At 47.9% G+C, this 27870-nt stretch overlaps 3 protein-coding genes and 1 pseudogene across 7 annotated transcripts in view; 2 read left to right on the top strand and 2 right to left on the bottom strand.

Annotated features, from left to right (window-relative positions):
- The window catches only part of UNC13B (unc-13 homolog B), a 253420-nt gene extending 244902 nt beyond the window's left edge, over window positions 1–8518 (bottom strand). The window contains exon 1 of the mRNA XM_045042889.1: window positions 8393–8518. Coding sequence (XP_044898824.1) covers window positions 8393–8399 — 7 coding nt within the window. The 5' untranslated portion in view covers window positions 8400–8518. The remainder of the gene's footprint in view (window positions 1–8392) is intronic.
- Window positions 610–1784, bottom strand: LOC101091909 (annotated as a pseudogene).
- Window positions 8398–19087, top strand: FAM214B (family with sequence similarity 214 member B). 5 transcript variants are annotated; one of them, XM_006939253.4, is made up of 9 exons: window positions 8398–8529; window positions 15950–16093; window positions 16338–17307; window positions 17491–17549; window positions 17739–17844; window positions 17970–18128; window positions 18352–18420; window positions 18504–18679; window positions 18797–19087. In XM_006939253.4, exons 3-9 carry the CDS (start codon window positions 16414–16416, stop codon window positions 18948–18950), a joined length of 1617 nt encoding a protein of 538 aa, XP_006939315.1. In that variant the 5' UTR covers window positions 8398–8529; window positions 15950–16093; window positions 16338–16413; the 3' UTR covers window positions 18951–19087. The 5 variants fall into 5 exon arrangements, with proteins under 5 accessions (XP_006939315.1, XP_044898830.1, XP_044898829.1 ...); XM_045042895.1 differs by lacking the exon at window positions 8398–8529 and adding an exon at window positions 8882–8989 and having other exon boundaries at window positions 18525–18679; XM_045042894.1 differs by lacking the exon at window positions 8398–8529 and adding an exon at window positions 8925–8991.
- A 1999-nt stretch (window positions 19088–21086) lies between these two features.
- STOML2 (stomatin like 2) lies at window positions 21087–24423 on the top strand. The gene is made up of 10 exons (XM_006939250.4): window positions 21087–21245; window positions 21486–21623; window positions 22077–22176; window positions 22315–22373; window positions 22465–22566; window positions 22717–22851; window positions 23005–23149; window positions 23268–23347; window positions 23597–23725; window positions 24147–24423. The coding sequence occupies exons 1-10, from the start codon at window positions 21201–21203 to the stop codon at window positions 24282–24284; spliced, it is 1071 nt and encodes a 356-aa protein (XP_006939312.2). The 5' UTR covers window positions 21087–21200; the 3' UTR covers window positions 24285–24423.
- Window positions 24424–27870: the final 3447 nt, after the last annotated feature.

The raw sequence follows: 27870 nt of genomic DNA, 5'->3' as shown, positions 1-27870 counted from the left end.
AAAGTCTAAAAAAATGTTTATGTATTTTTGAGAGAGAGAGAGAGAGAGAGAGACAGAGCATGAGTGGGGAAGGGGTATAGAGAGAGAGAGACACAGACCCAAAGCAGGCTCCAGGCTCTGAGCTGTCAGCACAGAGCCCGACACAAGACTTGAACTCGTGAAGCACAAGATCATAACCTGAGCTGAAGACGGATGCTCAACTCACTGAGCCACCCAGGAACCCCTAAAGTAATTTGTTTTGGAGCAAATAATGCTCCAAAGACCTGTCAATATATTGTCCTTACAAAAAAGGTACTCCCTTTTAGTTAAAGGTGGCTGCTGTATGCTTGGCTAAAGCTTCAATTTTCAATTTTACATTAATAGAGGCAGCTCTGAACTTCACTTCTAAGCATCACAAACATTTAGAATACAAAAAGTCCAAAGATGGATATTATAAGAAATGCACAAAAGAAATTTCCTTTAAAAATAACAAAAATGGGGTGCCCGAGTGGCTTAGTAGGTTGGGCATCCGACTTCGCTCAAGTCATGATCTCGCAGTTTGTGAGCTTGAGCCCCACATCTGACTCTGTGCTGACAATGCAGAGCCTGGAGCCTGCTTCAGATTCTGTGTCTCCTCCTCTCTCTGTCCCTCCCATGCTCATGCTCTGTCTCTCTCTGTCTCTCAATAATAAATAAATGTTAAAAAACATTTTTTTAAATAACAAAAATTTTTAAATTTATTTTTCCCCAAATGTCCAAATAATTATGGTCTAGGTAACCATCAGAGTAAAAGCTTTATATGCTCCTTCCTTTGATAAGAATAAGTTCATATAGAACTGTATATCCAAGTGTATGTGCAAGAGACACTCACATGCATCACACACACACCAAGCACATACACCCACAGGGACAGACACACCACTGAGTTTTTATTTTTCTAGGCACTTCATATCCACATGAAGTCTGTCACCTTCCCATCACATTTAATGAATTCCTTCTTTGGAGGCAGGAAGCCTAGTTGAAGACATTCCCTGCCAGGAAGTATCAGGCCACCAGGAAGGAAGACCCACCACTTGCAGGTGGCTTCCCCACTCCCATCTTCTTTGTATTCTTCCATACCATGGCTATGAAGGGTCTAGTCCTGGAGGTGAAGTCAGGCTGCTGAAAGTTGTAGTTCTTGATTTCACCATACCATCTATCAGCCATCTCTTTTCCTGTCTGATCACAGGAGGCATATACCTCTGAACTGGCCACAATGGGACTCTGAGCTGCACTTGAGCATCCTTGGGCTGACCAGGGCCTCTGAATAATGCTGAGCCTCCCAATCAAGCTTCTTGCAGAGCTTCAGTTGAGGGGGACACCATGCTGCTGCTGGTACTTGTTGTGGGCCTTTAGGACCTCATTATTAAACAGCTTGGAAGCTGACTTGCCCATGGCCCACTGCTGCTGTACTGAGCTCTCTCACCTGGCCCTGGGTCGCTGGAGATCAATTCCTGTCTTTATGAATCTGAACAAATGGGAAAATCCAGGTACCTAGAGGGAGTCAGCCCTACTGACAAAAAGAGAACAGTTCTGATTCTAAGAGCCAAAACACACAAAGGTCTAGGAAAAGGAGTAGAAGTTTGGGAGGTGATGGGTTAGTGAGGGATGTGGTACAGAGAAGGAACTCAAAACTAACAGAAACCAGGGGCACCTGGGTGGCTCAGTTGTTAAGCATCCAACTCTTGATTTCAGCTTAGGTCATGATCTCACGGTTTGTGGGTTTGAGCCCCACATCAGGCTTTGCGCTGACAGAGTGGTGCCTGCTTGGGATTCTCTCTCTCCCTCTGTTTGCCTCTCCCCCACTCTCATGCACTTTCTCTCTCTCTCTCTCTCAAAATAAACAGACTTTAAAAAAAAAAAGAAAAGAAAAGAACAAACATAACCCTGTCCAGTGGTCAAGACACCATGAAAAGCTCTATGGCACAGAGCAAGGCCTGCCCCCACCCCCAACACATACACACATATGATTTAGGGCCCCCTTCCTCCTTAATCTACTGTTGGTTAGGCTCATTTTCCTCCTCATACTAGTTCATATAGATATGAAATAAAGCCCTAAGTCTCTGCGTACAGCCCTTTTTTCCTTCACAAACTCTAACCTTGCCCACAGATACTTGCTATCTATGTATGTCAACAGATTCCAAAGCTGTATCTTTAGTTCAGATTGTTGTCATCAACTTCAGACCCATATGTTCAATAATTTGCTAGATTTCTCTACCTGAGTATTACACTGGTACCTCAAATTCAGCACGTAAAAAGTTAAAACTATTGAGATGCCTTAAAATATATATTCTAATTGTGGACCCAGAAATTTCTCTGGGCAAAGTAAAATCTTCCTCAATGTTTTGTTTTAAAAGATCATTGTGCTTAGAGTCACCAAATTGTTATTTTTCCCTTGGGCTTAAAGTGAAAAAATTCCCATAAAGTCCCACAACCTCTTTATTAAATAAAGGAATGTTAACATTAATCTGTAACAGCAAAAACCTAGAAGCAACCTAAATGTTTTATCTCTAGCTTTAACACAATCCTAAAGAAAATCCTAGAAGGTAGGTTTGTGTGTGAGAGAGAGTGTATAAAAATTGATAAACTGATCTTAAAATGTATACAGAGGGGGGTCTGGCTGGTTCAGTCAGTAGAACATATGACTCTTGATCTCAGGGTCATGAGTTTGACCCCACATTTTTTACTTAAAAAAATGTTCAGGGTCGACTGGGTGGCTCAGTCAGTTAAGCATCCAACTTTTAGTTTTGGCTCAGGTTATGATCTCACAGTTCATGAGATTGTGCCCCATATCCAGCTCAGCACTGACAGCACAGAACCTACTTGGGATTCTCTCTTCCTCTGCCCCTCCCTCATTCATGCTTGCACATGGTCTCTCTCTTTCAAAAAAAATTTTTTAATCATTAAAAAATAAAATTTTATATGGAAATATAATGGCCAAAAATAGTTAATATAATCTTATAATCTTAAAGTTGGAAGACATGGACTACCAGATATCAAAACTTATTACAAAGTTATAGCAATGAGGAACACTTGTGATGAACATTTATCTTATAAAAAAGGAGACACTGCAGAGCAGCAGAACAGTAAGATAAAGGATTGTTTTGTTAACAATTTCCATAACTTGGAAATGCTGCAAAGAAAAGGCGGCAAGGCTAGCCAAAGATGAACTATCAAGGCAATATACTTGTGCTTAACTCATTATCTATTATTGATTAAAGGATAAAACTCTGTGAAGTCACATGTTAACTTATAGATTTTGGTCTGGTAATGATGCAAAGGATTTAGAAGAAAAGGTTATGAGGGCGCCTGGCTGGTTCAGTTGGAAGAGCATGTGACTCTTGATCTCAGGGTCATGAGTTCAAGCCCCATGTTGAATGTAGAGATGACTAAAATAAATACATAAATAAATAAACTTAGAAAAAAAAGAAAAGGTTATGGTGTTATTATCCTGTAGACACAATCAACTTAACAATGTTATTCTTTCTTACTTTTTTTTTTAAGTAGGCTCTGTATCCAGTGTGGGGCTTGAACTCACCATCCTAAGATCAAGAGTCACATGCTCCACCAACTGAGCCAGACAGGCACCCCATTTAACAATGTCACTATAACATTCTCTTCCTAATGTGGGTGGACCTCATCCAATCAGCTGAAGGCCTGAATAGAACAATAGGACTGAATAAGAGAAAATTTCTCGGGATACCTGGCTGGCTCAGTCCATACAGCATGAGACTTTCTTTTTTTGGTGGGGAGGGGAACAAATGCCCTTTATTGCTCTAACCAGCATAACTTGGCAGTAGGCTTGAGCAGAGCTCTCCTATCTGTCCTGGCTCCCATTTTCTCTCTCCTGGGAGTTTGTGATTCACCCCCAGGGTAGAAGAGTGTCCTGGGCAGGGGTCTCAGGCAGAACTAGGATAAAAAATACAGAGTTGGCATCTGAAAGGGGACCAGGGTGAAGCAGAAAACATTGTGTTACCAGATCATCCAAATAAAAAGTCCATCAGGGCAGAAGTGAGGATGTATCCCCACACGGGTCCCTCTGCCCTTGCCAGAAAAGGGAGGGGGAAGGAGGCTTCTGCTAGAGGCTTCCTGCTGTGCCCTTCATGCCATCAGCATCTTCCAGATGTTGTCCTCAGCTTCTTTCACACTCCACTCCATGTAGGATTTTTTCTGTTTCAATTCTTTGTTTCTTCTGCTATTCTCTGTTTCTCTAACAGTTGATTGTTAATTACCTCCTTGGAATGAAGAATAAACATTCTTCCTACACTTTCAAACATGTTAGTCTCATCTACCAAAGTCATAATCTCTGCACCTGTAAGATGTCAGCATGCAATTCTTGATCTCAGGGTTGTGAGTTTGAGCCCCATAGCAGTTGTAGAGATTACTTAAAAATAAAAGCTTCAAGAAAGTGAGAGAAAATTTCTCCCTGATCAGTTCTTTGAACTGTGACATTGGTCCTTTTTCCTGATTTTAGACTCAAACTGAAACAATAGCTCTTCCTGTGTGTTGAGCCTGCTGGCTTTCAGACTGGAATTTCATTGTCAGCTTTTTGGTTCTCACGCCTTTGAACTGGGACTGGAACTACACCATCACCTCTTCTGGGTCTCCAGTTTGCTGGCTAAAGATCTTGGGACTTATTAGCCTCCATAATCCTGTGAGCCAGTTCCTTATAGTAAAATCTCTCTATCTCTATCCCTGTGTGTGTGTGTGTGTGTGTGTGTGTGTGTGTGTGTGTGTGTGTATCTCACCCCTCACCAGAGCTCTAATATAATACCTAATTTCCTTAAATGCTCATTAAACATGCTTTACCATACTGCTTATTCCGTCATTAATAAGTTAAATAAATCTTTGGCATGTTTTTCATTCTATATTCTTATAAGAATCTTGCTTTTAACTTTTTGGAATTTGTACTCTGACAATGTTTTCAACAAAAAGTGCGGGATAACCATATAGGAAAAAAAATGAATATTGACTCTTACCTCACACCATACACAAAATCTATTGCAGATGACTTATAAAAAATAAAATAATAGAGTTTCTAGACAATGACATAAGAGAATATATTCATTACCTTGGGATAGGCAAATACTTCTTAAACAGGCATAAAACACATTATACACAAACAGTAAAATAAATTGGACTATATTAAAGTGAAGAACTTCAGTTCATTGAAAAACATCACTAAGAAAACAAAAAAGTAAGCTACAGATAATTCTTTCTAACAAAAGAATCCTATCCAAAATATATAAAGAGCTCATACAAATAGAAAAAATACAGAGAACCATATAAAAAAACAGGCCAAGGACCTGACCAGGCAAGTCAGAAAAGATAACCAATAGACATATGAAAAGGTGTCCTACTTTACTGGATATCAGGGAAATGCTAACTATGGCCACAGTGAGATACCACTACATATATACTAGAATAACTGAAACTAGAAAGACTGACAATGTCAAGAGTTGTCAAGGAAGTGAAGAAACTAGACTTCTCATATATTGTTGGAGGAATGTGAACCGTTATAATCTCTTTAGGAAAAATATTGGCAATATCTACTGAAGCTAAACACATACCTGCCCTATTACTCAGCAGTTACACTCCTAGGTATATATCCAATAGAAATACATGTATATTAGTCAATAAATTTATTTTTTTAATGAAGAGGAAAAATTACCAATTTGGAATAGTGGCAAACTCTGAGGAGAGAAGATGAAGAGCAAGGGGGAGAATGGAATGAGATTAGGAAGGAGTATATAAAAGCCCAACCTATCTGAAATATTAATTTCCTTAAGAGAATTTGAAGCAAATGTGGTGGAATATTGGAATTTGATAGAGCTGTGTGAGAAGAATGTGGATGTTTGACATAGTATTCTTTATAACTTTCTGTATGCCTGAAATATTTCATAAAGACAGTTTTATTTTTTATTTTTCTTTGATTTTAATTTTTTAAAGTTTATTTATTTAGCTTGAGAGAAAGAGAAAGTGTGAGTGGGGGAGGGGTCGAGGGAAGAAAGGGACAGAGAGAATCCCAAGCAGGGCTCAATCCCATGAACCCTGAGATCATGACCTGAGCTGAAGTCAGAAGCTTAAACAACTGCCCCTTAATTTTTTTTTTTTTAAATGTAAGCTCTATAGCCAACATGGGACTCCAACTCATAACCCTGAGATCAAGAGTCACATGCTCTGCCAACTGAGCCAGCCAGGCACTCCTCATAAAGAAAATTTTTTTAATCTTATAGAATTCTTCCAGAATGTTTAGGAGTCATTGATTTAAAATAAAAACTTGTGGGGCACCTGGGTGGCTCAGTGGGTTGAGCCTCTGACTTCAGCTCAAGTCATGATCTCCCAGTTTGACTTTGAGCCCCACACCAGCCAGGTTGATTACTGTCAGCACAGAGCCTGCTTCGGATCTTCTGTCCCCCCTTCCTGCCCCTCCCCCATTTGCCCTCTCCCAAAAAGTAAATAAAATATATTTTTTTTAATAAAATAAAATAGGGGCTCCTGGGTGTTAAGTGTCTGACTTTGGTTCAGGTCATGATCTCGCAGTTCAGGAGTTTGAGCCCCATGTCGGGCTCTGTGCTGACAGATCAGAGCCTGGAGCCTGCTTCAGATTGTGTGTGTCTCTCTGCCCCTCCCTTACTCGCACTCTATCTTTCTCTCAAAATAAATAAATATCTCTCTCTCAAAATAAATACATAAACATTAAAAAATAATAAATAAAATAAAATAATGAAATAAAATAAAAACTTGTAATATGAATATACAGTATAATGCCAATATTGTGTATGTAAACATACCACATACACACGCATAGATTGATATGATGTAATGAAACTATCTCAGGAGTCTTCCTCCCAAAAACCTAGAATCATAAAAACATCAGACAAATCCCAACTGAAAGACATTCTATAAAATACCTGAGGGTAAAACTATCAAGGTCATCAAAAACAAGGAAGTCTGAGAAAATGTCACAGCCAAGAGAAGCTTGAGGAGACAAGAGAACTAATGCAATGTGCCATGCTGGATGAGATCCTAAAACAGAAAAAAAGCATAAGGTAAAAACTAAGGAAATCTGAATAAGGTATGGACTTTAGTTAATGATAATGTATCAATATCAGTTATTAATTGTAACAGAGGAACCATGCTAATTTAAATGTTAATAAATTTAACATTTATTATACGGAAACTGTATATGGAGAGGGGTATATGGAAATTGTATTATCTTCATAAGTTTTCTGTAAATCCAAAATTGCTCTAAAATAAAATTTATTTTTTTAAGTCAAGTAATTTAGCCAAATTCATACACCTAGTAAATACCCAATACCCAAAATTCAGAGGCCAACACAAATGACTACAAACCCTATGCTTTTTCCACCACCCAAATCCACTTCCAACTTACTACCAACTTCCACTACCCAAACCCTTCCAATTTACTCTTTCTAGGTATTTGTATAACGACCTTAAGTTCCTTGAGAATAGAGAAAAAAGCTTTTTTTTCTTCTTCTTCTTTGCGTACCACTGGTGTTCAGTAAGTCAGCTTAAATTCACTACTCACGGGAAAAAAGTCACAAAAACCGAAAGACTCTGTGATTTTCAGAGAATCTTATCAGGTTCAACCCACCATCTATACAGCCAGCTCCTCAGAGAGGCCGGATAGGCCCTGGGCGGAGGGCCCTTCAGTTCTGCAAGGGTCCTGTGCTGCCATCTACAGGTAGCTGGAAAGAGTTGACACACACCCTCTCCCCTCCCCCCAACCCCCGCCCCACTGCTGTATCTCAGCAATTAGTAAATCAGAGAGAAGTCTCAAGCGCTAATTAAATTACAGAACATATTTAACTATCAGATAGTTCACTTGACACTTGTATAAAGTAGAGACCCTACTTCTCTCCGGCGACTGAAGGTTCTTCCAACTCCGTATTAACATTTAGTCTCCTAAAATTCACAGAATTCCTTGCTGACTCACCTCCACAGATACAGATCTGGCTGGCTATTACTGCACACCTCCTAGAACTCAGATTCTCCCGCACAGAGTAGGCTGCAAACACTTGCTCAATCCCACAGACTTGAGATCCCACCAACCAGATTCTCTCATCTTCACCGACCCCTGGGACTCCTTGCACTATCTTGCAAACCGCCAGACCTCCCCCATTAGGGCAAATGTGCGCGCGAACCCAGACGTCACCACAAAAAGGCTCAAGTTCCGCGGGCAGCTCACACCAGCGCGAAAGCTTGGGGAGAGCCCCAGTCTCAGGCTCAGTGCCCTCAGGCTAGCGCTTTGATGCCAGCTCCGACTCCCCAGCCCCCCCCCCCCCCCCCCCCCCCGCCCGATCCGGTCAGTCTAGGCCGGCACCCAGGCCAAAGCCCCGCCCCTCTAGACCTGTCATCACAGAAGCCGCACGTGGCCGGGGTGGGACCTCAGGCGACCTGCAGCCATCACTTTGTCTCCTCCGCCATCCATTGGGGCCGTCGCCGCCAATCAGAGCCAGCGGATCCGGCAGGAGCGCCGGCGCCCGGGTGAGGCGAGAGGGAGAAGGGGCGGGGGTAGGAGAGTCCCTGAGACCGACTGGGGCTCGCGGTGGAAAAGGGCCTGGCCTGGGTTCTGCCAGGCTGGAATCCGAGAGAGGGCGGATCCTAGCGAAAGGCGGAGAGACCACAAGGGGGTGGGGACCAAGGAAGGGGCTAGGGACAGGCGGATGTTCTGGGAAGACGCAGAAAAGGCTAGAGGGGGCGGAGCTAGAGAGGGGCGGGGCCTGTGTTACAGGGGAGGAGCCAGAGGAATTAAAGAAACTAGGAAAGGGGCTGGGCCCCGAGAAGGTGGGAGGTGGGACAAGGGAGGGGGTGGGCCTGGGCGTTGCGGGGGCGGGGCTCGGGCAGAAGGGGTGAGGTTTGTAGGCCGAGGCTGCAGCTAGGGCCTCTCTCTAACTGCCTCAACCCCACTACCTCCTCAGGTGCAACGGGACTCACGGAACTACAGGTGTGGGGTGGGGTGCGCGTGGAAGAAGGGACAAGAATGGGGGTGCGCTTGGGCAAACATGAGGTGGGGGCCACGTTAAGGAAGGAGAGAATATGAGGACTGCTGCGGGGGAGGAAGACAGAGTTGGGGGAGGACTTGAGGGCTCACCGTGTGGGTAAGCAGGTGCATTCTCCAGGGTCCCTTGTAAGGGAGTGCTTTGTGGAGGTTGGAGGTACAGTGTGAGAGGGCAAGTCTGTCTGATGTGGAGGGTTGGAGCCTGGCTATGCTTGAGGGGGAGGGGATGTGAAGTGCTTTGGGGAAAGCAGGTGCTGTATGATGTAGAGCTGGTGGTCCAGAGTGTGGGAGAGACAGAGGGACTGTGCAGAGAATGGGCACTATGTGAGGGAAAGAGGCTGTAGGCCCCAAATGAGGGGGGAAGAACCCCTATTGCTTTGAGAAAGTCTCCTGGCTTTGTAGAGACTCCAGGAAGAGGTTTGTGTACTGTGTTCTAGGAATGGCATGATGGGATTAGTGGGATGAAGAAACCAGTCCATAGTGCTCCTGGCTCCTTGGCTCCTAATTACACCTTCAGGCCTGAGCACTCTTAGGGAGGATCCAGGCCCCACTTGCTGCTAGGTCTTCTGTGACTGTCTCCTCAGTCTGCTTTGGATCTGGCTAGCTGAGACTGGAGTTTCTTCCCCTAGCTGGTGTTCCTGTTAACCCCCACTCTAGTTCCTGTTCCTCCCAGAAGGCTGCCTTCGTCCCTGTCTTCCCCCTCCCCCACTTTGCCCTGCCCTCTGCTCTGGGTGTGCTCATTTCCCACTTCCTTCCTCGCCCTGGGGCCTGGCCTGGGACTTGCCCGTCTAGGAGCTTTGTGCTCAATGGCCACAGGACCTGGTAACCAGCTGCAAGGCCCAGACCTCATCCCACTACTGCCAAGATCTCTCCCAACAGCCCCCACAAGTGACTGGCAGCTACATTTTTACCACTGGCCACAAAGTTATTTTCCCCACCCTTTTCCTTCTCCTGGGTGGGGAACCCTAGAACCCTCAAAAATCGGCTTCTGTGGGAAAGGTGGAAATTATTGAGTCTTTGATGTTTGTTTTGAGAGGTGAACTACTATTGCAGGCTGAACTCCAGAAGGGATATGAGGTTCCAGCCTCAGCTGGAAGAGGAAGAGAGAATAGCTCCCCACACTCCCGGCTGGGCGGCTGATGGTCAGAACTGATACTAGGGCCTAATCCTCTTGGGAGTTCCTCAGGTTCCCTGAGGGGACTTGATATAGTGCCAAAGTTCTATTTGTCCCTGGGCTAGTTGAGAGACTGAAAAAAGGCCTGCCTTCCACACAGTGGCTGGATGAGTATGACAGTGTTACTGAAAGGGGCCCCAAGCCAACCCTCCTCCTAGCTGAGAGACTGGCTGGGGAGGGAGGGGGTGCTGAGGCCAGACAAAGCCGTAGGGTAGGGTGGGGTAAGGGAGGGCAGGCTGAAGCCTTTTGAGGAGGAGCTGATTGCTATGGCAACACAGCTTCCCAGACTGTCTCTCAGAGAGGCGGGCCTAGGGCAAACACTCCAGCTTCCTAAGGACTGAGGCATTTGTATGAGTGGGTGGGGCGTAAAGAGAAAGGGCATCAGTTTGCTGTGCTGAGGCTGGAGTATATAGCTTCTCTGCTTCAATACAAGCAGGAGAGCATTCAGAAACTTGTGTCCATCCTCTGAAAATGGATTTGAGTGAACAATAGCCATTAGAATCATAGCAGTATAAGGCCAGAGTTGCAGAAGCCCTCAACTATAGTTTATACAAACCTCTAATCTTACAGGGTTGAAAATTTACAGCCAAAGACACTGTGACTTTCTCTGGTCTCACAGTGAAAGAGCAGGTATTAGGACCTATGTCTTCTGTTTGCTGTTCCCTCAGCCCAGGGCTCATCATTTCTTTCAGCCAACGTTTATTGAGCAGCTATTATGTGCCAGGCACTGAGGTTGATTCTGGGAATACCAGCATGAACAAAACAACATTGCTGCTCTCCTATAGCTTCCATTCTAACGAGGAGAAAGAAATGCATGTGTGTGTGGGGGGGGGGGGGCACCTGGTGATAACTGCTATGAAAAAAATAAAGGACAGCAGCTAGATAAGGCCTCTTGATTGTACCATGCTGCTTTCCTAGGGCACACGGAGGCCTAGAACATCTTTGATCCTTCCCACTGAGCTACTGCCCCCCTGCCCTTTGCAGGTAACTGAGGCCTGGGTCTATGTTAGTGGCAGTAAGACAGAACTTACTGCCTGTTCTCTGGGGTCATCAAGGGACTATCACTTTCCTGTAGTGTTCTGTGTCTATTTGTCTTCCTAGTAAGTTTTTACTAAAGGAAGTAAGCTCTTGCTTTTTGCAATTTTGTTCAGAATTTTGAAAATTTCCTGAATCCTATTCCTTAGCATTAGGGAACCAACAAATAAATGGAAATGGATTCTTTTTCAGGGTTTTTCTCTCTGGTCTGAGGTGAGAAGAAGGGAGCCTAGAGGAAGGGTTACTTACTTGTCCTTCCTTTTTTTTTATTTTTTTATTTTTCTTTATGTTTATTTATTTTTGAGAGAGAGAGAGAGAGAGAGAGAGCATGAATGGCAGAAGGGCAGAGAAAGAGGGAGACACAGAATCCAAAGCAGGTTCCAGGCTCTGAGCTGTTAGCACAGAGCCCACTCAACAGATTGAGCCACCCAAGCGCCCCTCTTACTTGTCCTTCCTGAATCTAGTGCACAAGGAGGAAGTAGGGAAAGGGGAGCCTTTTTTTTTTTTTTTTTTTTTTTTTTTACTATCCAGTGACAACCTCAGGGCCCTTGGGGCCTACAGCACGGGCAAGGTAGAAACAAGGACCTTGGGCCTTCTGTAGCCTCTGAACTATGGAAGAATGGACTCCCCTTCTAGAGGCATAATTGGCAACCTGCCCTAGCCTATGCCAATTCTCCAGGCTTTGGTTTGAGTCTTCCCTCTTTTGACTCTGGTATTTCCTTGCTTCTGTGGAAGACTGACAGAAAAAGCTTCCTAAGTTTGGAAACTAACTTGTCAACAAGTTCAGAGGAAAAGGTACCTATTTTCTTAGCTTACCCCTAAAGCAGCCCCTGTAAAGAGCATCTTTTAATGCTTACTCCTTATAGAGGTTTCCATCCTGGTCATTTAAAGAATAGGTCATTTAAAGAATTAGGAATGCTGGTTCTGCTGCCACTTAGTTTGACTGTTTCTGGGCCCAGCCTAGAGCCCAGTGACTCAGGGGGAGGGTGGAGAGTTTCGAGGGAGCTGTGAGTCATGGGAGGGAGCTCCATCACAAGAGTTGGGCACATCCCCCCACTCATGGCAGAAGCCTTTCTATCCCACTTCCCCTGGGTGCTCCATCTCCTATGAATAGAAAGAATACTGTAGAAGTAATGAAGCAGCCTGATCTCAGAATGGTAGTTCAGAGACACAAAAAAGGATGTTTAGGTCCCTGAATTAAAATGTATCCCTATCTCAGGAATTCTTGAGGCCCCTCTAACGAAGGCAAAAGAAAATTAATAAAAAGTAAGAGAAGGAAGAATACCATTTCTCAATGGAAGGAGATAAGATCCCACTTCAGAACTTTTTCATCTGCTCTGGCATAAAGGAAGCTTTCTAGACTTCAGCAGTACTCTGGTGTTTGAAGCTCAGGTTTGCAAGAAACGGAGAGATGAATGAGAGTGGGGATATTTGGGGTCTGGTGAGGGAAGAGCAGGCTGATTTTGGAGATTGTGGAACTTTGTCTTTGAAAGCCCTAGGGCGTCCTATTAAACACCTTCGGAAAAGGAAGGGCGGAGGTGAGCAGTGGGAGGCCTACACCTTTGAAAGGGTTAAATTGGCAGGGCTGGGAGATCCTTTGGATTCCTGCAATTGAGGGGTTAAAGAGATGGGCGGGGCGACACGGGTAGGCCTGCCCCCTTGTGGACCAATGGGCGTGTGTCTCTTGGAGGGGGCGTGCCTCACACTTGAGGTCGTGGAGAGGCTGGACTCCTATGGGCCAATGAATATGGTCGCTGCCCGCGGAGGGCGTGGTCTTAGGGGGGCGTGGCGGCCACGGCCGCCGCGGCGGGGGTGTTGGGGCGCTGGGCGGGGCGGGCGGCCCCATCAGCTGGTAGGAAATGGCCTGTGAGTCAGAGGGGCAGCGGAGTCGACAGCACTGAGCCGGGGCGGCCACGGGGAGGGACAGTCGCGGGGAGGGGTGCGGCAGCGGCTGGGGGGCTGCGGGCGCCAGGTCCCGCTAGTGTTGCACACGAAGCTGAACAGAGAACAGCCTAGCAAAGCAGGGCTCTGCGTGAGCCACCCTTTGTCTGGGTTGGGGGCCCGTGGCGGGGAGGACCCGGGATTCGAGGGGAGGGACCGGGACGGGACGGAAGGGCCCGGAGCAGCGGCCGCCGCGGCGGAGCCAATTTAAGAGCGGGGTGAGTGTGTGCTAGGGGGAAAGAGCAAATCTCCGAAGCTCCAGTATGGAATGGGGCCTGTCCCAGGCTCTGGGGAGGAGAGGGGTGAGAATGGACCTGGGAGACTAAGTAGGGGTTGGGGGCATCATCCAGAACAAGGAGTCCAGCGGAAGGGGTGAGTCTGCTGGACTCAGTTTGGAGGAGGTGCTGACATCTGGTCTCTCCATTAAGGGTAGAGGGCTTTAGGTCAGCAGTCAAGGGGTGGGTTAGAGACCAGAGGTTGACCTTCCTACCCATAGTGGTGGTCCATGGGAGTAGCTCCGCTAGTTTGTGTGGACATGTATAGGAACAAAATGTGGAGTAGCTGGCAGTTCTCTCTGAACAGGATGAGGGTAGAAAGCACATGGAGAGGAATTCTCCTTCCTGCCACCCTCCTAGATCAGTGTAGAAATAGATACCTTTAATACTGAAGGAAAGGGGAGAGTGAGTCTGGGAGTTGTACCTGTACCAATACCCACCTACCCCACCTCCCAGGCCTAGCAGGTGTCTGAGGTACAGAACCCATGGTATTCTGGGATTTGGTGTTTTTGCTGGCCTTGCTCCTTGGGAATGTTGGGAACTGTAGTCCTTGCCAGCCATAGCCTGGCACAGCTGTTTGATGCCAGCTGCTGCCCACCCCCTGCACAGAGAGTGAGGTTTGGCCTACCCTGCCCCCCTCTTCCACAGTCCTGCCCCATGAGTCAGCTCGAAGCCATGGTCTAGAGCCAGACAGGCTGGGTGGCAGGGAAGTGCGTCTTAGAGCTTCTCATTGACAAGTCAGGAACTTAGAGAGCTCTGGGGTAATGAGCAGATGCCAGGCATGCTGGGGTCAAGTAGGGCATCATGTCATCACCTGCCTTCCCCAGGGCAATGGCTCCAGAGGCCAACTTGGATGACCAGGGGTGGGGTGCTAAGGAAAAGGACCTTCCTCAACCTGTATGGCTTGAGTAGAGGAAAGGAAGGTAGAGATGAATACAGGTTGTACCTACCCTCTGACAGTGCTGTCATTGGAGTTCTGCCCTTTCCAGACACCCCACCCACCACAGGGAACCAGAATTTTCTAGGGATCCCATTTCTCACGAGAACTTGGTGAAATAAGGTAATGTGGGGTGCAATGATAAGAACTTGGTGTAGGAGAGCTTTCCAGTCCCCAGTGTGTAAATCTCTCCCTTTCTCCCTGTCCCCCATTTCCACCTCTGTTATTGCTGATTCTCCCTATACAAGTAATCTCTCTACTTCTCTAATTCTGGGAGTTTTTCTCTTCACTGCTAGGACTGATGCCAAGGTCTCTGGGGCTTGCATTCTACTTTTTTGAGTCCTGCCATGTGCTTACTCCCTGTACTTAGAGTTTGGCAGAGGAGCGAACAGAACTATCCTTAAGAACCCCCTGGTCTGTCTAGGAGATTTCTTACCTATAAGAACAAGCAAAATTGTCACTGGGTTGTAGTAGATAGTGACACTGCCTTAGGTGAAGTCTCAGGAGAGAGATGTGGTCTAGGGTGGACAGAGTAGGCTTTCTGGAGGGAATGGCATTTGGCCTAGCCAAGGAGGAAGGATAGGGCTTAGGTAGGTATACAGGGGACATTCTTTGAAGGGGAAAAGATACTGTGGATGGCAGGCAGCATAGGCTACTGCCCAAAGGAGAAGCTTGATCCTGGGACAGTATTTCCTCCCATAAAGGAATATGGCCTTCAATTTGACATTCCTCTCACCCAGTATGGGCTCCTGAGGGTGGACTAGTCAATAAAGAAAGTCTTTAGTCCTGGCAGGAAAACCGTGGTTTGGGTTTTTGGGTGCTGAACATGTGGCTAAGTGGAGAGGTAGTCCTACTTGCTTCCAGCTATCTGACTGCCACTGCCTTATCTCTAACTTGCAGGGCCTAGGGGGAGGGGAGGTCCTGGAAAGTGCCTTCTGGCATTGCCTTCTCCACTCCCCCTCCACTTGATTAGATTTGTTGCCTCCTGTTAAAGGGACAGACTGCTGGGGGTAATGTGTTTAAGGCCAAAGGGCTGCCTTTGAGCTGACCTGAGGTTTGTATCTGTGAGGAGTGCTCCTGGGGTAGGACTTTCTGCAAGACCTCTCCCCTTAGGGCTCCGGAGTAGCATTTGTCCTTTGGAGAGAGACTTTAAGGAAGGAGTTATACAACCTTGACTAGGAGGGCTGAATTCTTACTCTGACCATCTCTCAGTTGGCATTGGAGTTCTCTTGAATCTTGGGGTATTGCATTCCCCCTCACACTCAGGGCAGAAGCCCCTCAGCTGGTGGCCCTGATAAATGGTGATCCTGCCACAACTTCTCACCTCCTATTACGCTGAACCTAGATCTGCCTCTCTCTGACTCCGTAGGTAACCTAGCTCTGCCCTCTGGGCTCTGGATCCCAAGACTACACCTTCTGTTTCTGAAGAGCTTTTCATATGGGAGAAGGATATCCTGGAGGGTACTCTGATAGCCCACAACTGGACAGGAGTCTTGCCACTGGCACCAGAGATCCTGGCTTAATGTCTGTTCTCCTTTCCTTAGGGTCCAGCTGAGCCCAAGAGCTGCACGGAATGGTGGCAGTCACCTTGCCAGTGCAGCGGGAATGGACCAGACTGCAAGCTAGGAGAGCAAGGCATCAGTCAGGAAGAGGGAACACACGGCTAGGCTTAAGGCCTCTTCATCGGGGTGAGTGCTGGGGAAAGGGAGGGGAAGCAGGTCCAGTGAGAACCCTGAGCTAAACATGCCATCCTCTCAGAAGTTCTGGGATTGTCCTCTATACTCCATTAATCCATCTGGGGATTTGGACACCTTCATCCCAAGGAAACCCACAAGGTCACCTCTTCAGGCCAGAGGAGGATCTGCAACTCAGGTGGAAGGGAGAAGACCCAATGATTCTTCTGATCACCTTTTCTTCTCTTCTCTTGTACAGATGTCCCCAGGCCCCCCAGCCCAGGCCCAGCATAAAGGCTGTGTGGGGGGGCCCCCCTGACCCAAGGGGGGGCTTCATGCGCCACGTGCAGGCGGAGCCGTCTTCATCCTCAGAACCAGAGGCTGGCCCTTCGCAGCCTGCAGTCAGGCAGGGGGCCCTCCAGGGTGGCCTGCTCATGGGCTACAGCCCAGCAGGGGGGGCAACATCCCCCGGGGTCTACCAGGTATCCATCTTTTCCCCTCCAGCTGGTGCCTCTGAGCCTCACAGGGCCCTGAAACGGCCGGCCCCACCCACTGAGGTTACCAGGGAGCTGAAGAGAGGCCCTGGGCTGGGGGCCAGAGAGGGACTACCCCCTGAAGAACCATCTACTGTGGGGCTACTAGGCCCAGAGGGACTGGGGCTGGGACTGGGTCTGGCCAGCCAGCATTTTTGTCACCATGGCCTCTGTGTTGTGGAACAGGGAGGTAGCTCCACCTCACCTTGGACTTCAGGGGCCCAGAGTCCCCCTTGTCCCCCATCAAATGCTTCCTGCAATAGTTTGCACACCAGAGACTGGGCTTCCCCAGATCCAGGGGCACAGGGGTCCCTGGGAGAGTCCCCAGGGCCAGCCCCTCTGGGCCAGCTGCACACATTTGACACTGATTTGCACAGTCTTGCACAAATAGGGGGTAAGAGCCCAGTGGCTGGGGTGGGCAACAGGGGTAGCCCTTGGCCTAGGGAGTCCCCTAGCACTGCCAATGGGCACAGTCCCGAGCACACACCCCCTGGCCCTGGACCTCCAGGCCCCTGCCCCACCAAGCGAAGGTTGCTTCCTGCTGGAGAAGCCCTGGATGTCAGCTCTGAGGATGAGGGGCCAGCCCCTCGGAGGCGCCGGGGAACCCTGGGCCACCCTCCTGCTGCCAACAGTTCTGATGCCAAAGCCACACCCTTCTGGAGCCATCTGCTGCCTGGGCCCAAGGAGCCTGTGCTGGTAATCCAGGAGAAGGGGATGGTCTATTCTTAAGTAGATATGTGTGTGGGAAAAGGTGAAGGCCTGAGGAGTGGGGGGGGGGAGGGGGGTCCAGATGTTCCTTTGAGAGCTTGTAATGAGGTCCTGCTTCCAAACATGCCTGACCTCCACCCAATCTTTTTCTGTAATCTTTCCTTTCCATAGGACCCAACAGACTGCAGTCCCATGGGGCGGAGGCTGAAAGGTGCCCGTCGCCTGAAGCTGTAAGTGATTAGCTTCTTCCTCTGCTCTATCCCTGCAAGTGGGGCAAAAGTCTATAATCCTTTTTCTGACTGCAGGGTAGGGGAACCCAGGGCAGGAGCCCTTGATGGTGGCAAAGGGTGAGCCCAAGGACATGAGTAAGCATACCAGAATACTTCAAGCCAATGTACTGTGTGTCCCTCCCCTACCAGGAGCTCCCTTCGAAGCCTCCGGAAGGGGCCAGGCCTGCTGAGCCCCCCCAGTGCCTCCCCTGTTCCTACCCCTGCTGTCAGCCGTACCCTGCTTGGCAACTTTGAGGTAGTTCCCCTTGGATTCTGTGATTGGGGGCCTTGGGGAAAGTAAGATGGTAGAGTGTGGCCTGGATGGGTAAGGAAAATAGCTGGCATCTGTCTCATAATATGCTTTCCCCATCTCAACCCCAGGAATCATTGCTGCGAGGACGCTTTGCACCATCTGGCCACATTGAGGGCTTCACGGCAGAGATTGGAGCTAGTGGATCCTACTGCCCCCAGCATGTCACCCTGCCTGTCACTGTCACCTTCTTTGATGTTTCTGAGCAAAATGCCCCGGCTCCCTTCCTGGTATGACCTGACCTCAACCCAAAGTTAGCTTGTGAGGAGGGTGAGGGATGGATAGCAGGAAGGATTCTTTAGGTGTTCTCACCTAGGAGAGAGTTCAGAGCCTGGTAGGGAGAACTCTAGTGTGGGGCAAGGGCTAGGCCCAGAGTGAGAGATTATGGAGATGGATGAGTATTCAAAGCTCTCCTAGACCCCATCTTAGCTGATGGCTCCATGACCTTCCTAGGGTGTCGTGGACCTGAATCCCCTGGGGAGGAAGGGTTACAGCGTGCCCAAGATGGGCACCATCCAAGTGGTAAGTTTTCCCTGAGGGGCAGTGGGAGTGGGGAGAGGAAAACAGCCCCTAGGCCCTACCAACTTTGCCTGTCCTGCCCCCAGACCTTATTTAACCCCAACCAGACTGTGGTGAAGATGTTCCTTGTGACCTTTGACTTCTCGGACATGCCTGCTGCCCACATGACCTTCCTGCGCCATCGCCTCTTTTTGGTGCCTGTGGGTGAGGAGGGAAATGCTAGCCCCACCTGCCGCCTCCTCTGCTACTTGCTGCACCTCAGGTGAGGACAGGGCCCTGGGGCAGCTGGGGAGGCCCAGGGAAAGGATTTTCCCGACCCCAGGTTATCTGGCTTATCTACTATCTGGATTCTTTCTTTGATCACCCTGTTGTCCCCCAGGTTCCGGAGCTCCCGCTCAGGCCGCTTAAGCCTGCATGGAGACATCCGCCTGCTTTTTTCCCGCCGGAGCCTGGAACTGGACACAGGGCTCCCTTACGAACTGCAGGCAGTGACTGAGTCCCCTCACAATCCACGTTATTCACCTTTACCCTGATTGCCAGTGCCCTGAACCCATGTGGGCCAAGTACCTACCCATCCTGCTCCATCCTGGACAGAGCAAATACGTGGAAAGGTGGCAAAAGACCCTTTAGGCTTGAATTAAAGCCCTCACCATGCTCATGCCCAAATCGATTATTTGGGTGTTTAAAGCCTCTGATCCTTACCACACTCTGCTCTACTCTGGGTACTCCATGTGCCTCCCACTCCCTTGGATTTCCCAGGCCAACTTAGGTAGTGGGGAGACAAGGAGCTACCCTGAGGTTGTCTAAAGTTCCCAGGCAAGTCATGCCAGCGTTGCCTCCCTGTCCTGGGCAGGGGCCACTTATTATTTTATTTATTGTTAATTTATAATTTATTCAAATTGGATTGCCTTGGTAACCTCCCAAACCTGATAATTGGCATTGCCCCTCATCCTTTCCCACTCTCAGATATTGCTCCAAGCTCAGGAGTTGAAGAAGCTGATGTGGGGGTTGGGGGAGAACTGTTCTTTCTCAGCTGAGGGCAGAGAGGTTATCCCAGAAGGACTGAGTCCCTAGCCAAAGACTCAGCTTCCCCTGTCCTTCCCTATACCTTCCCTATACCTTTCACTTCCCCTACCCTCTGACCCCTCTCTGAAAGCCAACTTGTGTGTGTGTGTGTGTGTGTGTGTGTGTGTGTGTGTGTGTCCACGTGTCCGCGCACACACGCACACACATACAAGCTTTTATTTATGTGGTGTGTGTGAGAAAGAGAGCTTGCATGCATGCACACACACAGAGGTTAACCATGCCTGATCTAAGACTCCAGACTCCAGTTGACCCTCTCCTCCTGCCTGTGTCTCCTTGCTTTGGGGTCCTGACTGAGGAAGGTGTTCTGGGGGTAGAGTCAGGGCCAAGGACTGGGGTGCCTCCTCTCACCTGGCCAGACTCTGACCCACCTACCTCAGCTGGGATGAGGGGCACACCTCAAACTCAGTCATGTGATTTCCCAACTACCCCATTCCCCACACCAGACTCTGACCCAGCCTTAGTCCTGACTCCTGGGGCTGGCTGAGGGGAACAAGCAATTGCTTGAAACTTGAACAAAAAAAAAAGAAAAGAAAAGAAGAAAAGAAAAAGAAAGAAAAAAAGAAAGAAGAAAGAAAAAGAAATGAAAAAATTGTACCTGGTACTTTTTTTCAGGAAACAACAACAATAAAGAAAGAATAAATTCTTGTTTGGAAACTTGAGCTAAACCCTACTTTTTCTGTTGGGGAGAATATGGGAATGGGGATGGAGGGTCTAACTGGAGCTCAGACTCTGCCCTTTCTCCCAGAGGGGCCTGAGGTCTGAGGCTATGAGGTCTTAGGCAAGGCCCTAATGATTCTTAGAATCTGGTCTTGCTCTTTTCAGATAATGGGGTGGGGTGGGGTGGTGAGAAAGGTTCAGCCATAAAAGCTGAGCTCTCTGAATGTGGATCTACATTCCCAAACTAGTTCTATTGTTACCGATTTTAGCACCTCTGAACTTAAGTGCCCTGAAATGTAAAATGGGAGTGATTCTGCAAGTCTCTTAAAAGATGTGCCAGACATCAGGGATGTGTGCAGAGTGACATGATCCAGAGAAGCCTGAATGTAGGGGCTATGTGCTGGACTCTGTAAGGGGATCAGGCCTGATAGACTGACTAGGAAGAGGTAGAAAAAGCTACGGTGCCTGGGGAGAAGAGGGGAGGGGGAAATCTCAGTCCAATCACCAGGCAATGTTAGGCCCAATCACTATGGCAACGGGAATGGGGTCAGTCCCCAGTGGGAGGGCTGGGTACAACACAGCAGGACTACCTGACAATGTCACTATGGCAACCATGGCAAAGAGCGCCAATCCTTTGGTCGCTATGGTGACGAAGCCGTTTATACGCTCAGAAGGGTAAACTGAGTCTCGGGTGGAGGTAAAGAACTCGGTGGGAGGTGTTTCTGGGACACTTGCACGCGGAAAATAGACTCCATGGTCACCACGTCCGGGATCTTGAGCTTGATCAAAGAGAACCAGAACAAGTTTCAGCCTTGTGCCTTCTCTAGCTGGTCTACAAATCCCAGGGAACAACTTGATACACGCTTCTATTCAAGTAAAGCTGATTGGCTGAAGTTGGGGTGGGGGGGCGGGAGAACGGAGACGGCCGGAAGTACGTCTGGGGGAGTGGAAATACGGGAGGAAAGGCTCAGGTCCGGTTTTCTAGAGTGACCTCTCTGCTCACCGTCTCGTTGGTTCCGGAGGTCCTGTGGTCGTGGGAAATGCTGGCGCGCGCTGCGCGGGGCACTGGGGCCCTTTTGCTGAGGGTGAGTGCGAGGGAACCTTCTCCAAGGGTCCTGCCAGAGATCACCTGGATCCTTACCTGGGAAGGAGCAGGATTCTAAGTTTGGGGAGAGAACTAGGGTCAGAGGTCACAGTACCCACGTGAGTTCCTCTCCGAGGACCCTTTAGGGTCGCAGTTTAAGGAGATGCTCTCTGGACAGGCGCCGAGAAGGGCGATGTGGCCCGCCGGCTGGGGTCTCTGCTAATCCTCGTCTTCTCGATAGGGCTCAGTGCAGGCTTCTGGCCGTACTCCGCGTCGCGCCTCCTCTGGATTGCCCCGAAACACCGTGGTACTGTTTGTGCCGCAGCAAGAGGCCTGGGTGGTAGAGCGAATGGGCCGATTCCACCGGATCCTGGAGCCTGTGAGAACCTCTTCTGCCCACTCAGGGCCACACTGATGCCGAATTCCCTCACCGTATGGGCGGATGGGGTGGGATCTCATTGGAGCCTGCGCCCACTTTTGGCTTTCAGCTCCCCTGGCCAGACCTGGCAGGGCCCAGGCTGCTGAACCCATGTTACCACCTTTGGGTGTTGCTCTAGCATTACACAAGCCCCATTCTTGGGTATCTCCCCTATCTACCCCCTCAGCTCCTGTTGTCTGCTACTCTGCTGGCTCCCATTCTCTTGACTGTCCCCTTTGTTCAGATGTCCCGCCTTGTATTCCCATCTTTTTGGACTTCCCTACCATTGACACGCCCAGCTTTCTGCTTTACTTGGAATGTTCCATATGTTCATTCCATACCCACTCCAGGCCTAGCTTGGATCTCAACCCTACAACCCCCATCCTTCTGAGGACCCATGACTCCTCTTCCCAGGGCTTGAACATCCTCATCCCTGTGTTAGACCGGATCCGATACGTGCAGAGTCTCAAGGAAATTGTCATCAACGTGCCTGAGCAGTCGGCTGTGACTCTCGGTGAGGGGTGCAGGGTGACACGGGTGCCCTGAGACCGTTAGGATGTAGTTGCAGGAGATGCAGAGCTCATGAGAAAGAGCTGATCGGAAACTGGACGCCTGATTTTCCTCCTTTTCTCTCCTGCTCCTGTACCTATAGACAATGTAACTCTGCAAATCGATGGAGTCCTTTATCTACGTATCATGGACCCATACAAGGTATCTTCTCCTTGGTTTATTCAGCTCCTAAGTTGCTTTTCCCGCTAAAATCCTGCATTGGAGCTTCTTACACTTTCCATGCCCTTTTCAGGCAAGCTATGGTGTGGAGGACCCTGAGTATGCTGTCACACAACTAGCTCAGACGACCATGAGATCAGAGCTTGGCAAACTCTCTCTGGACAAAGTCTTCCGGGTAAGGGGTCTGAGCCAGAGTTACTGTTTGAAGATGCTTCCCTCACACTCTCAGTCCTTTGTGGGAGTCAAGATCAGTCAGTGGCACTTCTCAGCTTAGATCCCTGATGAGTGTGTTGAAGCCATGGAATTTATACCTCTCTTTCTCCAGGAGCGGGAGTCCCTGAATGCTAGCATTGTGGATGCCATCAATCAGGCTGCTGATTGCTGGGGCATTCGCTGCCTCCGTTATGAGATCAAGGATATCCACGTGCCACCCCGGGTGAAAGAGTCCATGCAGATGCAGGTGGGGGCCAGGGAGGGGCGGGGAAGAGGACTTCAGGATGCTCCAGTCTCATGGGGACTTGGACTCCCTTCCCTGTCATGATGGGTACAATTGCAGGTCTGTGTAAGAATTTACTCTGGGTTTTTGTTGATGGAGGTCATTGGGGGTTTCTAGGTGGAGGCAGAGAGGCGGAAACGGGCCACAGTTCTAGAGTCTGAGGGGACCCGAGAGTCAGCCATCAACGTGGCAGAGGGGAAGAAGCAGGCACAGATCCTGGCCTCCGAGGCAGAAAAGGCTGAACAAATAAATCAGGCAGCAGGTCTGCAGAGGGTAGAGGCTGAGGGAGGAGAGGGCTTGGGTTTTTGAGGGTTGGTACTGGGACAGGACCTTTGAGGTACCCTGACTTCATGAGTAAAGTTCCATCTCTTTTCTTCCAGGAGAGGCCAGTGCAGTTCTGGCCAAGGCCAAGGCTAAGGCTGAAGCTATTCGGATCCTGGCTGCAGCTCTGACACAACATGTGAGAGGCTCCTGGGTGGGGTGGGAGACAAGAATTGACACTGGAAGAGGTTTTCTCATCTACTCTTGGGAGAAGTTCCTGCCTTTGTGGGTTCCGCTGAGCCAGATTACATGATCTCTTGTATTGTGATCTGTATTGTGATCTGATTCTCTTTCCAGGAACCTGACTACTCTTTACTCCCCTCCCCTCCACCTACCCACCCATCTCCTTCTCCAAGACTGTGATCTTTGATTTTTTCTGTGGCCACAGAATGGAGATGCAGCAGCCTCACTGACTGTGGCTGAGCAGTATGTCAGTGCGTTCTCCAAACTGGCCAAGGACTCCAACACTATCCTGCTGCCGTCCAACCCTGGCGATGTCACCAGTATGGTGGCTCAGGTTAGAGTACCCTGAGGACCTAGCACAGGACACCAGTGCCAGAAACTGAGACCCCTGTCACCACCATCACAACTTAGACACCATAGAGGCCTTCAGAGTAGCCTGAGCCCTAGACCTTCTGTTAGTCTCTGTAGAGAATAAGTTTCTAAGAATGAGACACCTCCCTCACCCCTGGAGATAGGGGAGCTCTTGAGACATCTTTTTTGGGGGGCAGATATATCTGTACCAATATTCTGAGGGTAACCCTGCTCTGATAGTTTTTACGATTCCTAGAATCGACTCTACAGCTTGAGTCTTGCAAGAGAGATAGAAAGGAAAGATAAGTTTATTAGCCCCAGCCTCACTTTCTTTTTAGCTATTGGTGGGTTGGTCTATGCCTTCTGCCATGTGTCCTCATGGCTCTCTCTGTCCCTTTTTTTAGGCCATGGGTGTGTATGGGGCCCTCACCAAAGCCCCAGTGCCCGGGGCCCAGGATTCAGTCTCCAGTGGGAGCAGCAGAGATGTCCAGGGCACAGATGCAAGTCTTGATGAGGAATTTGATCGAGTCAAGCTGAGTTAATGGAGCTGGGCTTGGCCAGGGAGGCTGGGGACAGGGAAACAGCATTCCCATACTCTGGCTCTAGCTTCCCTGCCAAGATTTTGTTATTATTTTTTTATTTGAACTTTAATCATGTAATAAACTTGCCACTGGCAAACCAGAAACTGTCCTCTTTGATTGGGGAATGAAGTTGGGAAAGTCACCAGTGTTTTCCTTGGATGTCCACTTCCATCCTCCAGTTCTCTCAGGTCTGGGGAGCTGATTCCTCCATGACTAAGAGTAAACTTTATGTAAGTCATCCTTTCTGTCTTCAGGAGAAGCTTTGGGATAGGGTGGAGGATTAAGCCATGTGTCTATTGAACTATCAGGGAGTGTAGTCCCCCTTCTTGCTAACTATGGGGATATAAATTTGAGCGGGTATTTGTGGGGATTATTTATTTATTTATTTATTTAAATTTATTATTATTATTATTATTATTATTATTATTATTTAATGTTTTATTTTTGAGAGAAATACACACCAAGTGTGAGCGGAGGAGAGGCAGAGAGACACGGAGACACAGAATCCGAAGCAGGTTCCAGGCTCTTAGCTGTCAGCATAGAGCCTGACTTGGGGCTCGAACTCATGAACCATGAGATTATGACCTGAGCTGAAGTCGGACTCTTAACCGACTGAGCCACCTGGGTGCCCCTGTGGGGATTTTTTTTTTTTTTTTTAAGTAAGCTCTACACCTAATGTGGGACTTGAACTCAGAACCGCAAGATCAAAAGTAGCCTGCTTTACCGACTGACCCAGTCGGGCACCCCTGGGGGGATTTTTTATGGGAAAGAAAGCTATTCTGGCGGATAGTACTGCTCAGTGTTTAAAGGTTTCTCAGGGACTGTGAACACTCATTCATTCAAAAACATGATGTCTACCATATGTCAAGCTCAGTGCTAGACAAGCAGTTTAGACCTAGTGGTTCCTGCTTTCACAGAATATCAGGTTGGCAGGGAAGACACAGAGATACAAAGTGCTGAGTGCTAAGATGGAAGAAAATTCTGGTTGAGGGATCCTGCAGGGAGGAGCATGCCAGCTTGTGGGCAGCAAGGTTGCCAACCCTGCCACTGAGCTCAGGCTAGAAAAATTAACACATTTACCAGGCTAGGGTTTGGTACTAGAATCTGCAAAGGCCCATGGTTCCAGAGAAGTTGGAACATTCAGAGATGTTTGCTGAGACTGAAGGGTGGGTGGGATGTTAGGGGTGTGACTGTATGGCAAGAGCCAGTCATAGGGAGATAGGGAACTGAAGAGTTTGGACTTTAGCTTTAGGATAGGGAGGGGTCCATGAAGGGTTTTTTTCTGCCCTCCCATGAAGACTTAGGAAGATTTAGGTAGTCATATTCGTGTTTTAGATAAAGCTGTCCTGTTGCAATGTGGACAGGGTATTTGAAGGAGAGGTGAGAGGCTGAAGGACAGTAAGAAGGCAGCCTCAATCCTGGAGGGTGATGAGGCCTGAACTGAAGTAAGGAGCCATTGGCATGGAGGTGGAGCGATGACATTTTTCAACATATGTCTGAATTAGAATTTGTGTATCATTTGATGACTGTTGAACCTCAAATACATGCCAGGCACTAAGGATATAGTAATGAATTTGTGTATCATTTGATGACTGTTGAACCTCAAATACATGCCAGGCACTAAGGATATAGTAATGAGAAACAATTCCCTGTTCTCAATGAGCTTAAATTTTTTCCTTTAAGATTTTAAAATTTATTTTTAAAGATTTTATTTTTAAGTAATTTCTACACCTAACATGGGGCTTGAACTTGCAATTGTGAGATCAAGAATCACATGCTGTACCGACTGAGCCAGCCAGGTGCCCCTCAATGAGTTTAAGTCCTATTTGGAAGAGACAAACCATTAATAAGATGTTTAGTATTTCACATGCTGGTGAGTTGTGCTATGAAAGAAATTAAAGAAAGGAAGGAATGTGAGGAATTTGGTGAAGTGGCTGTAATCTGTAACATTAGAGGGTTCCAGGAAGCCTCTGGATGTTATATTTGAGCTTAGATATGGAGGGGAGGGGAAGGCCTGTTTGGCCACCTGGGAATAGAGCTGACTGGAGATCCTAAATGTAGTGGCTTTGAGGCAGAGCTTGCCTGCCTTATAACTGGAAGAGCAAAGGAGGTACAATGGATGGAACAGAGTTAAGGAAGCAAAGAGGTGGCAGCATGATGCATCAGAGAGGGAGCTGGTGTATAGACTTCTACTGCCGCTATGTAGGACTACTACAAGAACTTGGGCTTTACTATGAAATGTGAAACCAGTGCAGAGGGTTTTTGTTTTGTTTACAGTAATACATCTACTGAGATGTAATTCACATACACTACAATTAACCCATTTAAAGTGTAAATTCAATCATTTGTAGTATATTTAGAGTTGTGCAACCATCACAATTTTAGAACATTTTCATCATCTCTCCTCCATTTCTTTCCGACCACCAAAACCCTATACCCATTAGCAGTCATTCCTCTCTCCTCCCTAGCCCTAGGAACCCACGAACTTCCTGTCCCTTTAGCTTTACATATTCATGTAAATGGAGTAATATAAAATGCTATTTTGTGATTGTCTTCTTTCACTCAACATAATATTTTTAAGGTTCATCCATGTAATAGCATGTAGCAGTACTTCATTCCTTTTTATGGCTGAACAATATTCAATTGTGCACATATACCATATTTTGTTTATCTTTTCATCAGTGAAGGCCATTTGGGTTGTTTTGTCGCTATGAGCTGTCATGTGCAAGTTTTTGTGTGAACATATGCGTTTCATTTCTCTTTGGTATACATCTACAAGTGGAATTGCTGGGGCATATGGTAACTCTATGTTTAACCTTTTGAAGAATTGCCAGACTGTTTTCCAAAGCACCATTTTACAATCCCAAGGGCAGTGTTCAAATTTCTCCACACCCAATTCTTGTTATTTGTCTTTTCTATTATAGCCATCCTAGTGGGGTTTGAAGTGGTATCTCTAGTATTTCCCTGATGGCTAGTGATGTTGGGCATCTTTTTCTGTGCTAAGTGGTCATTGTGTATTTTCTTTGGAGAAATGTCTATTCAGATCCTTTGCCCATTTTTTTTTCTTTAAGTAGGATACATGTGGAGCCCAACACAGAGTTTGAACTCAGAACCCTGAGATCGAGAACTAAGCTGAGATCAAGAGTTGGACACTTAACCAACTGAGCCACCCAGGCACCCCTATCCTTTTCCCATTTTAAAATTTTATTTTTATTTACTTATTTACTTTACTTTTTAAAATGTTTATTCATTTATTTGCGGGGGGGGGGGGGGGAGAATAGGGGAGGGGCAGAGAGAGAATCCCAAGCAGGCTCTGTGCTGCCAGCACAGAGCCCAATGCAGGACTAGATCCCATGAACCAGTAGACCAGGACCCCAGCCAAAACCAAGAGTCAGAGGCTCAACTGACTGAGCCACCCAGGCACCCCTTATTTTTTATTTTTATTTTTTTAAAGTAGGCTCTATGCCCAACGTGGGGCTTGAACTCATGACCCCAAGATGAAGAGTTGCATGTTCTGCCAACTGAGCCAGCCAGATGCCCCTACCTT

The sequence above is a fragment of the Felis catus genome, chromosome D4 (assembly GCF_018350175.1).
Source record: "Felis catus isolate Fca126 chromosome D4, F.catus_Fca126_mat1.0, whole genome shotgun sequence".
Classification (NCBI taxonomy): Eukaryota; Metazoa; Chordata; class Mammalia; order Carnivora; family Felidae; genus Felis; species Felis catus.
Note: the sequence above shows the minus strand (reverse complement) of the source record. Positions and strands in the feature narration are given on the sequence as shown.